This window comes from Corythoichthys intestinalis, chromosome 2, assembly GCF_030265065.1.
Source record: "Corythoichthys intestinalis isolate RoL2023-P3 chromosome 2, ASM3026506v1, whole genome shotgun sequence".
NCBI classification, from domain to species: Eukaryota; Metazoa; Chordata; class Actinopteri; order Syngnathiformes; family Syngnathidae; genus Corythoichthys; species Corythoichthys intestinalis.
Window position 1 is genome coordinate 73,837,165 of NC_080396.1, and position 13,111 is coordinate 73,850,275.

The window sequence follows — 13,111 nt, forward strand, 5'->3', positions numbered from 1 at the left end:
TGACATGGAAATGCCCTCAAATAAATAGGAAATGAGCCAATGTGTACCGGAAGTGACCCAAAAATGCCTTAAAATCAATATGAAATTAGCCAAAATGTACATGGGATTACCCATGAATGCTCCAAAATCAACAGGAAGTGATATGGAAACGCCCTCAAATAAATAGGAAATGAGTCATCGTGTACAGGAAGTGACCCAGAAATGCCTTAAAATCAATAGGAAATTAGCCAAAATGTGCGGGAAGTGACCCTGGAATGCTCCAAAATCAACAGGAAGTGACCAAGAAACACCCTAAAACCAATAGGAAATTAACCTAAATGTACAAGAAGTTACCTGGAAATGCCCTAAAATCAATCGAAAATTAGCCAAAATGGACAGGAAATGACCAACGAATGCTCCAAAATCAATAGGAAGTAACCAATCAACAGGAAGTGACCCAGAAATGCCGCAAATTCAACAAGAAGTGACCAGTCAACCAGCCCTGGTTTATAGTGGAGGCTAGCTCACTGGCTACAGCTAACAAGCTTTGTTGTGAGTCAGCGAGTGACACAAGCGCAAAGATAAAGCGGGCACGGTTTACGCACACACGCGGCAGATTAGACTATTTTTAGCGACGCCCGGCAACGCGGCGAGCCCGAGCCGATTGGACGGGAAATCCAGCTATTAATCTGAGCGAGGTGCTCTACCATCTGTCAACAAATACCCCGCTGGCAGGCCAGCCACAACACACGCTAAACAATGCGTGCCTATGCATTGTTGGCACGAGAATGTTCATTCGCCTCTCCCGCTCCGACTGGATTGGTCGTCGATTGTTTTCAATGGCAGCCAACGAGTTATATAAGTGAGACATGATGAGAAAACGATGCAGCCAGACCAAACTCCATTGGGAAATTAGCCAATTTAAGACTTAAAACCAATACACGCCAGCCCAAATGGATTGGCAGTCTATTGCCGTCAGTGGCAGCCAATGTTAATTCATTAAATATCATGAAAGCCGATTGAACGGTAGGAAGGTTGTGGATGTGTTTTCCTTTATTTTAGCCTTATAAGTGGCGACGCATTTTGGGTCACTTCCTATTGATTTTGGGGCACTTCTGTGTCACTTGCTGTTAAATTCGGGCAGTTCCTGGGTCATAACATGGTAATTTCTGGTAACTTTCTTTTAATATGGGGTCACTTCCTGTTGAATTTTGGTATTCCTGGGTCATAAAACTGGTCATTTTGGGAAACTTTCAAGTTTGGGTAACTTTCAATTTTGAGCCACTTCCAGTTGATTTTGGGGCATTTCTGCGTCACTTTCTGTTGATTTTTGGGCATTCCATGGTCATAAACTGGTCATTTGGGGTAAGTTTCTTTTAATCTGGGGTCACTTTCTGTTGATTTTTGAGCATTCCTGGGCCATAAATTGGTCATTTTGGGATACTTTCAATTTTGGGTCACTTCCCATTGCTTTTGGAGCACTTCTGTGTCACTTCCTGTTGATTTTTTTGGGCTTTTCTGAGTGATAACCTGGTTATTTTGGTTAAATTTCAAATTTGGGTCACTTCCTGTTGATTTTGGGGTACTTCTGTGTCACTTGCTGTTAATTTTGGGGCATTCCTGGGTCATAACCTGGATACTTTCTTTTAATTTGGGGTCACTTCCTGTTGATTTTTGAGCATTCCTGGGTCATAAATTGGCCATTTTGGGAAACTTTCAATTTTGGGTCACTTCCCATTGCTTTTGAAGCACTTCTGTGTCACCCCCTGTTGATTTTTGGGCCTTTCTGGGTGATAACCTGGTTATTTTTGGTTAAATATCAATTTTGGGTCACTTCCCATTGCTTTTGGGGCACTTCTGCATCACTTCGTATGATTTTTGGGCATTCCTGAGTCATAACCTGGTTATTTTGGGTAACTTTCTTTTAAATTGGGGTCACTTCCTGTTGATTTGTGGGTATTCCTGGGTCACAAACTGTTCATTTTTGGTAAGTTTCAATTTTGGGGTCACGTCCCATTGCTTTTGGGGCACTTCTGCATCACTTCCTGTTGCTTTTGTTGCATTTTTGAGTCACTTCCTGTTGATTTTTGGGCATTCCTCGGTCATAACTGGGTCATTTTGGGTAACTTTCTTTTAATTTGGGGTCATTTCCTGTTGATTTGTGGGTATTCCTGGGTCATAAACTGGTCATTTTTGGTAACTAGCAGTTTTGGGTCACTTTCCATTGTTTTTGGGGCACCTCTTATTGATTTTGGGGTATTGCTAGGTCACTTCCTGTTAACATTTAGCCATTTATAGGTCACTTCCTGTGGATTAGGTAACTTCCGGTCCATTAGATGGCATTTGCAGTTCACGTAATGATTTTGGGTCACTTTATGTGTATTTAATTTTGATTTTAGGTCACTTCTTGTTTTTTTTTAGGTCATTTCATGTTGATTTTTGGCCATTTCTGGATCATAACCTGGCCATATTGGTTAACTTTCAATTTTGAGTCACCTTCTGTTGCTTTTGGGGCACTTCTGCATCACTTCCCTTTGACATTTGGGCACTCTTTGGTAATGACCTGGTCATTTTAGTTAACTTTCTTTAAAATTTGGGGTCACTTCCTGTTCATTTTTGGGCATTCCTGGGTCATAAATTGGTTATTTTGGTTAAATTTCAATTTTGGGTCACTTCCCATTGCTTTTGGAGCACTTCTGTGTAAATTCCTTTTGATTTTTGGGCCTTTCTGAGTCATAACCTGGTTATTTTGGTTAAATTTCAATTTCGGGTCACTTCCTGTTGATTTTGGGGCATTTTCATGTCACTTCCTTAATTGATTTTGGGGGTATATATATGGGTCTTGCTTTGATTTTAAAGTTGATTTTGGGTCACTGTCTGTTGATTTTTTTAGCATTCCTGGGTCATAAGCTGGTCATTGTGCGTAACTTTTAATTTGGGGTCACTTTCCTGTTGATTTTGGGGCACTTCTGTGTCACTTCCTATGATTTTTTTGGGCATTCCTGGGTCATAACCTGGTTATTTGGGGTAACTTTCTTTTAATTTGGGGTCACTTCCTGTTGATTTTTTGGGTATTTCTGGGTCATTAGCTGGTCATTTTGGTTAATTTTCAATTTTGGGTCATTTCCTGTTGCTTTTGGGGCACTGTTGCTATTGTTTTTAAGTATTTAAGTGTTTTTTTAAGTATTGTTTGTTCCTTGTTTTTTTTTTCAGCACAAACGAGCTTGTTATCGTCTCGTCATCGCCATGAAAAAAACGTTTCGTTGACGAAATATTGTCGTGAGTGTCATCGTTGACGAAAACAACAATGAAAAGGATGGAAAAAAGTAGCGGATTACAGTCTGTCAAATACAGTATATAAGTTCCAGCTTGAATCGTCGCCATGTTCATGTTCATGTTTTTTTATTTTTTTTTAAATCAAACCGTGTAAAAATCCATCAAGATTTTGCCCGAATATTACAGTGGGAAAAAAACGGGCTGTCGGAAAAATGAAAATCTTGAAATGCATTTTGCCACCAGCAAGTGAGAGAAAAGCAGTAGAAGGCAGATGGAACGTTTTGGAGTGGACCACGCAAGTGTCTTCTCGCCATGGCAAAGCTGAAATTCATCGGGCGTGCCAGAAAGCGCGTTACCATGGCAACCAAAGCACGAGCGCCACAGATGAGATAATTATTTAGATGCTTATTAAATATTTGCTTTTAACAATGATTGCCTACAATAGAATCAAGTTATTGATGATTGATTGCTATGAAGAAATGTTTTAGTGATTGATTGCCACAAAAATATGATAGAAATGTTTTGCTCTCAATAAAACTGCTATGTCATTTACACCGGTTCAAACCGGCCTTCTTAAGGAAAAGCTGCAAACATTAAGAAATCCAAACGTCACATTTAATCCATTGCTAAATGCATACTGCTTCATGACACACATATATCTAAATCCATCTACTGTACATACACACATAGACAAACAAGTTCAATGGGTCAAGGGAAGACACCCATCAGTTTTGCTAGGGCCAACCCAAATAAAATGAAAGGTCACGGGAGGTGTAGGTTTAGAACGATCTTGGAAATTAATATGTAGTCTAGTATTGTATAGTTCACTCCCGTTCTCCTTCCAAGTTTCACAGAAATTGAGTGTCTTCTCTCCTTATTTTGGTAAATATTGATATATGTCACCCTCAAGATTTGTGCTTGAACTTGACATTTTAATGGTCCTTCGAGCCGGACTGCAACATACCCAGAGTTCCCAGAGTTTGAGTCAACTTCTGAGCGCAATAGCGCCACCATTTATGAAGCACTGGCTTGATTTCAAGTATTATTGATTGCAAAGAAAATGTTTATTCAATTTTGGCTGCCATTGATGGTGACCGGAGTTGCTTTAAAAATGATTTTTACTCTACCGCACTGTAACATCGTCATATAACCACTTATAATGCTGAAACTATGTAAACAAACCAACAACCCTCCTACCGTTCAATCGTCTTTCATAATATTTGATGAATGAACATTGGCTGCCATTGACGGTGATAGACGTCCAATCCATTTGGAATGACATGTATTGGGATCAAGTTTTAAGTTGGCTTATTTTCCAATGGATGGAGTTTGGTCAGGCTGCATGGTTTTGTCACGCTATGTTAATTTTAACTCATTGGCTGCCACTGCGACATAGAGTCTAACCTATGCCAAAATTTATTCAGAAGTGTGGATATTCAGTTCCACAAATATGAGAACTGTAACCTGATCAAACTTTTGCCAGGGACTGTACATATGTATATGGTGGAACAGACTCAGGTGACTTGAAGTTCTGCTGTTAGACCCCCAATTTGGCCAAATTTCTAAATTGTCCTATATGCATGTGTGATACATTACTGGAAAGCCTAAAATCTTTATTTTCTGGGGGAAAAGAAACATTTTGAACAGGAGGGCATTTAAAAAAATAAAATAAAATAAATAGCAAAACCCTAACTGGAAGAGAGAGCACGCGAGAGCATAATTAAAGACGCCATGATTTTAACGAGATTTTATCGCGTGCTTACCTTGTTTTGGTCCAAAAACTCCATTTAGCATGTATTACCGAGTGTCAAGACACAGCTGTGAATGGCCACAGCCGGATTTTGGGGGGATTTTCTGGGGGAAACATGGTAATATAACAAGGGTGGCGATGCAGAAATAACAGATATCAAGGAGTGGTCGAGATTTTCTTTTTCATATATACAGTGGGGCAAATAAGTATTTAGTCAACCACTAATTGTGAAAGTTCTCCCACTTGAAAATATTAGAGAGGCCTGTAATTGTCGACATGGGTAAACCTCAACCATGAGAGACAGAATGTGGAAAAAAAAAAACAGAAAATCACATTGTTTGATTTTTAAAGAATTTATTTGCAAATCATGGTGAAAAATAAGTATTTGGTCAATACCAAAAGTTCATCTCAATATTTTGTTTTGTACCCTTTGTTGGCAATAACGTTTTCTGCAACTCTTCACAAGCTTTTCACACACTGTTGCTGGTATTTTGGCCCATTCCTCCATGCAGATCTCCTCTAGAGCATTGATGTTTTGGGGCTGTCGTTGGGCAACACAGACTTTCAACTCCCTCCACAGATTTTCTATGGGGTTGAGATCTGGAGACTGGCTAGGCCACTCCAGGACCTTGAAATGCTTCTTACGAAGCCACTCCTTTGTTGCCCTGGCTGTGTGTTTGGGATCATAGTCATGCTTAAAGACCCTGCCACGTCTCATCTTCAATCCCCTCGCTGATGGAAGGAGATTTTCACTCAAAATCTCTCGATACATGGCTCCATTCATTCTTTCCTTTACACAGATCAGTCGTCCAGGTCCCTTTGCAGAAACACAGCTCCAAAGCATGATGTTTCCAGCCCCATGCTTCACAGTGGGTATGGTGTTCTTCGGATGCAATTCAGTATTCTTTTTCCTACAAACACGAGAACCTGTGTTTCTACCAAAAAGTTATATTTTGGTTTCATCTGACCATAACACATTCTTCCAGTCCTCTTCTGGATCATCCAAATGATCTCTAGCGAACCGCAGACGGGCCTGGACGTGTACTGGCTTCAGCAGGGGGACACGTCTGGCAGTGCAGGATTTGAGTCCCTGGCAGTGCAGTGTTACTGATAGTAGCCTTTGTTACTGTGATCCCAGCTCACTGTAGGTCATTCACTAGGTCCCCCCGTGTGGTTCTGGGATTTTTGCTCACTGCTCTTGTTATCATTTTGATGCCACGGGGTGAGATCTTGCATGGAGCCCCAGATCGAGGGAGATTTTCAGTGGTCTTGTATGTCTTCCATTTTCTAATAATTGCTCCCACATTTGATTTCTTTACACCAAGCGTTTTACCCATTGCAGATTCAGTCTTCCCAGCCTGGTGCAGGTCTACAATTTTGTCTCTGGTGTCCTTCGACAGCTCTTTGGTCTTGGCCATAGTGGAGTTTGGCATGTGACTGACTGACATTGTGGACAGGTGTCTTTTATACCGATAATGAGTTAAAACAGGTGCCATTAATACAGGTAACGAGTGGAGCCTCGTTAGACCTTGTTAGAAGAAGTTAGACCTCTTTGACAGCCAGAAATCTGCTTGTTTTTAGGTGACCAAATACTTATTTTCCACTCTAATTTGGAAATAAATTCTTTAAAAATCAAACAATGTGATTTTCAGTTTTTTTCCCCACATTCTGTCTCTCAAGGTTGAGGTTTACCCATGTTGACAATATACAGGCCTCTCTAATCTTTTCAAGTAGGAGAACTTGCACAATTGGTGGTTGACTAAATACTTATTTGCCCCACTGTATATTCCCTTTTAAACGTTTTTTTTTCTTCATTTTTCTTTGTTTGAATCGATTATTTATCATCTCAAATAACGGGGAAAATGCGACACTAACAAAAAAAATACAATTAAGCGATACTTATGAAGTAGATATCCATGACTTATGTACAGACACCATTTTTTTCATTGTGAAGTAATTTGTTAAAAGTTTAAAATATGCAAGTGAATAAATTTTTAAAGACGTTGTTTTTCTTTTAAACTAAATATTAGACATCAATTAATGATTCCAAGCTAAAAATGGCAGACATTTCGAATAATAAATATAAGTACTTACCTTCTTTTTATGGCTGGGTTGAAACAAAAGCGGTTGCGCGACATCTCTAAACGGGAGTTTCCAGGGTAAAACAGACCAATCAAAAATAGTTCGGGGGCTTATTGCGCCATGAATCTGCTATGGCAGCATATAAACATATTGTTCTATCAAACACAACAGTTCTTTTGGCTTAAAATACAGCAGTTTAAGTTTAAACGACTTTATAAAATTATTCACTCCCATATTTTAAACTTTTAAACAAATTATGTCACAATGAAAAAAATTGTGTCTGTAAACATGTCTCAGATATGTACCTCATAACTATCATTAATATTTTTTTTTCCTGTCGCATTTCCCCCAACATTTTAGATGATAAATAATTGATCCAAAACAAAGAAAAACTGAAGGAAAAAAAAAACATTTAAAAGGGTTAATATTTGAAAAAGAAAATCTTGTCTGGGATTTCTGCATTGTTACCCTTATTATATTACCATGTTTCACCAATAAAAAACCCCAAAAAGTCTTGCTGTGGCCATTCACAGCTGTGTTTTGACACTCGGTGAGACATGCTCCAAGGAGTTTTTGGTTCGAAACAGGGTAAGTACACGATAATATCTCGTTAAAATCATAGGGTCTTCAATTATGCTCTCACTTCCAGTCAGGGTTTAGGGGTTTAATTTACAAAAAAAAAAAAAGTTTTTAAATGCCCTCCTGTTCAAAATGTTTCTTTTCCCCCAGAAAATAAAGATTTGAAGCTTTCCAATGATGTATCACACATGCATATAGGACAATTTTGAAATTTGGCCAAATTGGGGGCCTGAGAGCGGAACTTCAAGTCACCTGAGTCTATTCCACCATATACATAAGTACAATCCCTGACAAAAGTCATGTTGCATAACCTGACTTTTAATTATTCAATTGGTTTCAGAAATGGCTCATATGGAAGCTAAGACCCTCCCAAATGATGTTGAATGTACAAAAATATATTTGTTTTACTCAAAAAAGATTGATCATTTAATGAAGACATACGTAAAGGTCAAATTTTGGCAAGACAAAAGTTTTGCCGCCTACAGAAAGTAATGTGGAAATTGAACAAAAAATGTACTTCAAATACAAAAATATGTTACATAACATAAGCAAATTAATTAGTGGTGCTGTGAGATCCAAATTCAATATTTTGTATGACTTCCATGGGCTGGAAGGACTGCATCCGTGCGGTTCAGCAAGGATTCGTACAATTTATTGATTAAGTCATCAGATACAACAAAGAAAGCAGTCTTGCATGCCTCCCAGAGTTAATCAACATTCTTGGCTTTTGTCTTCCATGCTTCCTCTTTCATCCTGTTCATGTCTGGTGACTGGGCTGACCAGTCCTGGAGGATCTTTTCTGAGTTTTCTGAGTGAATCTCGGATCCATGCAGGCTCCAGTAGGTCTCCTGCAATGGTGTAATTCAATGGAAGATTCATCTGAAAAATCCACCTTTTGCCAAAAAACAGTGAAGTTTGGTGATTGCAAAATCATGGTCTGGGGTTATATCCAGTATGGAGGTGTGCGAGAGATCTGAAGGGTGGAAGGCAACATAAATAGTCTGAAATATCAACAAATCTTAGCTGCCTCTGACATTCCTAACCATAAAAAGGGACAAATTCTGCAGCAGGATGGTGCACCATCGCATACTTCAATCTCTACCTCAAAGTTCCTCAAGGCAAAGAAGATCAAGATCCTCCAGGACTGGTGGAGGGACCATCATGATTTGGGGCAGTTTTGCTACCTCAGGGCCTGGACAACTTGCAGTCATAATGGAAGAATGAATTCAAAAGTTTATCTGGATGTTTTGCAGGAAAACCTGAGGCCGTCTGTCAAGACGTTGAAGCTAAAAATAGGATGGATGCTGCAACAAGAAAATGATCCAAAACACACACGTGAATCAACTTCAGGATGGTTTCAGAAGAACAAAATACAAAATGTTCTGCAGTGGACAAGTCAAAGTCCAGACTTGAACCCCATTGAGATGCTGTGGCATGACCTAAAGACAGCGATTCATGCAAGACATCCCAGGAATCTGACTGAACTATATCAGTTTTGTCGAGACGAATGGGCCCAGATTAGTCCTGATCGATGTGCCAGACTGATCTGCAGCTGCAGGAAGCTTCTGGTTGAAGTTATTGCTGCCAAAGGGGGGTGGAGTCACAAAATATTAAAAGTGATGGTTCACTTACTTATTTTTCCCCTTCTGTCATTGTTTGCATACTATCCTCATTAAAATATGAAAACCTATAAATGTTTGGGGGGTTTTAGTTAAAACAGGCACTGTTTTTTCATCTGTGTGATTTTGACAAAGATCAGATCACATTTGATGATTTTTTTGCAGAATTTGAACACGGGCCCGTCTGCCCACCGGGGAAATCCCCAGTACCCCGATATGCCAGTCCGCACTTGATTGGTATCAAGTGTTAAATTGTCTTATTTTCCAGTGGAGTTTGCTCAGGTTGCAAAGTTTTCTCACCGTGTGATACTTTTAACTTACTGAACGGATCAGACGTCTATCCCTGTCAATGGCAGACAACATTAAACCTGGCTCGTCCCTTACGCTTCATTTGACTGTACTACGTTTGCGAAAAAGCTTAAAATTTGAAATTTTGTGAGTCAAGGAAGACATTATTGTCTAGTTGAAAATCAAACAAATAAAAGACTTACCCATTGGAGGACTTTAATAAAACCCAAAGGTTGCTTGATTATTGTGAACTGTCCTTGGGCCACCAACTGTCAAACAACAACACACAAGGTCAGGTTGCGCTTCCCCTTCCCCTTCAAAATAAGACATTTGCAAATGACTGGTTTTGTTTTGAAAACAACATTTGGCTTAAAAGCAACATTTTTGAACATTTCAAAGGATTTAAAAATTTTGACCCATAAATGGCAAAAAAACAACAGGAAGTGACCATCAAATGCACCAAAATAAACAGGAAGTGACCCAATATCAACAGGAGACCTGTAAGTCCCCACCATCAACTGGAAGTGACCTGAAATCAACAGGAAGTGGTCCGCGTATGCCCTAAAACCAACAGGAAGTGACAAAAACACAGACTGCACAAGAAGTTACCCAATATGAACAAAAAGTGACCTGAAATCAAAAGGGAGTGACCCATAAATGCCCCAAAATAGGAAGTGATCACTGAAGAGAAAGTTAATAGGAAATGATGCAGGAAATTACCCTGAAATGCCCAAAATGTACAGAAAGTCACCCAATATCAACAGGTAGTGACACAAAGTCTACAGGAAGTGACCTGTATATGCCCCAAAACCAACGGGAAGTGATCAATGAACCAAAAGTGCACCAAAATTACAAGGAAATAATCCAAAATATACATGAAGTGACTCAATATCAAAAGGAAGTGCCCTTTAAATACCCCAAAACCAAAAGGAAGTGGCCAATGAACAGAAAGTGACCCAGGAAATGAACCAAAATATACAGGAAATGACCCAATATTAACAGGAAGTGACCCGTATATGCCCCAAAACCAACAGGCAGTGACCGATGAACCGAAAGTGCCCCAAAATTAAAAGGAAATAATCCAAAATATATAGGAAGTGACCCAAATCAACAGCAAGTGGGAAGTAACCAATGAACAGGAAGTGACATAGGGATGCCCCAAAATCAGCAGGAACGGATCCATGAACAGAAAGTGCCCCAAAATTAAAATTAAATAATTTATAATAATACAAAAATAATATGCTCTTTGGAAAGATGATGTTTCATAACAACAGTATATAACAAGAGGATACCTTTCACCGCATACTTGTACTCGAGGCCATTTTTTTGGATGACTACTTTTACTTGAGTAACATTATTTTGGAGTAACACTAGTCTTCCTTGGAGAGACAGCGAGAACCAAAAGTGGGATTTGCCATGTGGCATTTTTTTTGCCATGTTGCAAAATGGATTTAGCCATGTGACATTTTTTGCCATGTGGGATCCATATTTTCCATTCATATTAAATGGCAGAAAAATTTGGATGGCAAAATCAATTTTGCCACATGGCAAAACAAAAGCCACACGGTAAAATCCGTTTTGCCACGTGGCAAAAAAATGCCACGTGGCAAAATCAATTCTGCCACATGCAAATAAAATGCCACATGGGGAAAAAAAGCACACGGCAAAATCCGTTTTGCCATATGGCCAAAAAAATGCCAATTGGCTAAATCAATTTTGCCACGTGCAAAAAAATGCCACATGGGGAAAAAAAGCCACACGGCAAAATCGGTTTTGCCGTATGGCAAAAAAACCTGCTACATGGCAAAAAAAATGCCACATTGCAAAATCCATTTTGCCACATGGCAAAATAAATTCCACACGGCAAAAAAATGCCACATGGCAAACTGATTTTGCCACATGGCAAAAAATGCCACATGGCCAAAAAAAACTGCCACATGGCATAAAAACTGCCACATGGTCAAAAAAAACTTCTACATGGCAAAAAAGAAATGCCACATGGCAAAAAAAAAAAAAGCCACACGGCTAAATCCATTCTGCCATATGGCAAAAAAAAAAAAGCCACATGGAAAAATCAATTTTGCCACATGGCAAAAAAATGCCACATGGCAAAAAAGGCAAACGGCAAAATCCATTTTGCCATATGGCAAAAAAAAAAAAAAAGCCACATTGCAAAATCTATTTTGCCACATGGCAAAATAAATACCACACGCCAAAAAAAAGCCACAAGGCAAAATCAATTTTGCCAAATGGCAAAAAAAAACAACCTGCAAAATGGCAAAAAATACCTGCCACATGGCACAATCAATTTTTACCACATGGCAAATATCACTTTTCGTTCTCGGCCCTGCTGCTTCCATGAGTACAATTTTTGGCTACTGGTCACTATGAGTACTAAAAAAATCGATACAAAAAAAATAACCCAAAATATATATACAGTATATTTTTAATGAACTCAACCATTGCCATTGGCGAAGATCACGTGATGCAATCACGTGGCGTGCAATCACGCTCCTGCTGCGAATTTCAATGACTTTGCCATTAGGAGTCGTCTAAGCTATTAGAAATGGAAGGCCTGGCAGCGAACGAATATTCGACTAAACGCGAAACTAACGTGATCGCGATCGATATCTACGCCCCTCCCGAAATCATCTGCCAAGGCTGGTGTATACGTGCGTGCGTGCGCGCGCGCGCGTGACATTCCAATTAGACAAAGCTGCTTAAGTCCCGCAGGAGCCATTTGTCGCAGGCGCAACAAAAAAGGGCTAAAATTTGTCCTTTAGCGCCATTCTGGGGGTGCGGTGGGGGTTGCACTCTTGCGCAGGTGAATGCGACAACCGCAGAGTAGGCGCAGCGCAGCGTCAATCTAGTAAATGGCCGCACGTCGACTAGAAGATGGCTGCGCTTCTCGCTTTCAGTAGCGCGGACGATCATAAACGTCCAAACTGCTGTGAACGGAAATGAGTTGGATGTCCAATTCGTTTGAAGTGGGAGGGTTGCAGCAAACGAGCCTTCCCGCTGGAAAAGGATTGGACGTCTAGCGCCGTCAATGGCGGGGAATGGGTTAAAGATAAAGGCCTTGCAAGGTTGCTTGTTGTCCTAGCAACAGCGAGCTAATTGACGTCCCTTCAAATATCCTTTTTAAAAAAAATTATATCCATACTTTTATTTGTTTAAGTAGTCGACGTGCACGCGCATCTGTCGCATCTTCACACTGCAGCATCACACACGCGCACGCAAATCACCCGCTTGCGTGCATGCGCAAAATATATAAATAAATAAATAAAAGCCCTGAATCCAATCTTTTTTTAATCGTAGCGCTGCGGGTTTTGACGTCCATAGACGTCGAACGCGACGGGGCGCGAAACGAAAACGACAGACGAGAAGGTTCGTTTTTGTCGGGAATAAGCAGAAGAAGAAAAAAAGAAAGCCTCACCTGGTTGACGACATCCATGTTGGCCGCTTACTCGCTGATAAGAGGATGAGAGGGGCGGAGGGGGGAAGACGGCACTTCCGGAAGAGCCCGGGGAGGAAGACG

At 40.0% G+C, this 13,111-nt stretch overlaps 1 protein-coding gene across 1 annotated transcript in view; it reads right to left on the reverse strand.

Moving 5' to 3' along the window:
- LOC130911845 (synaptophysin-like) overlaps window positions 1–13,111 on the reverse strand; it is a 32,235-nt gene extending 19,124 nt beyond the window's left edge. Inside the window, exons 1-2 of the mRNA XM_057829445.1 lie at window positions 13,010–13,111; window positions 9,777–9,842 (exon numbers count right to left, since the gene is read on the reverse strand). Coding sequence (XP_057685428.1) covers window positions 9,777–9,842; window positions 13,010–13,027 — 84 coding nt within the window. The 5' untranslated portion in view covers window positions 13,028–13,111. The remainder of the gene's footprint in view (window positions 1–9,776; window positions 9,843–13,009) is intronic.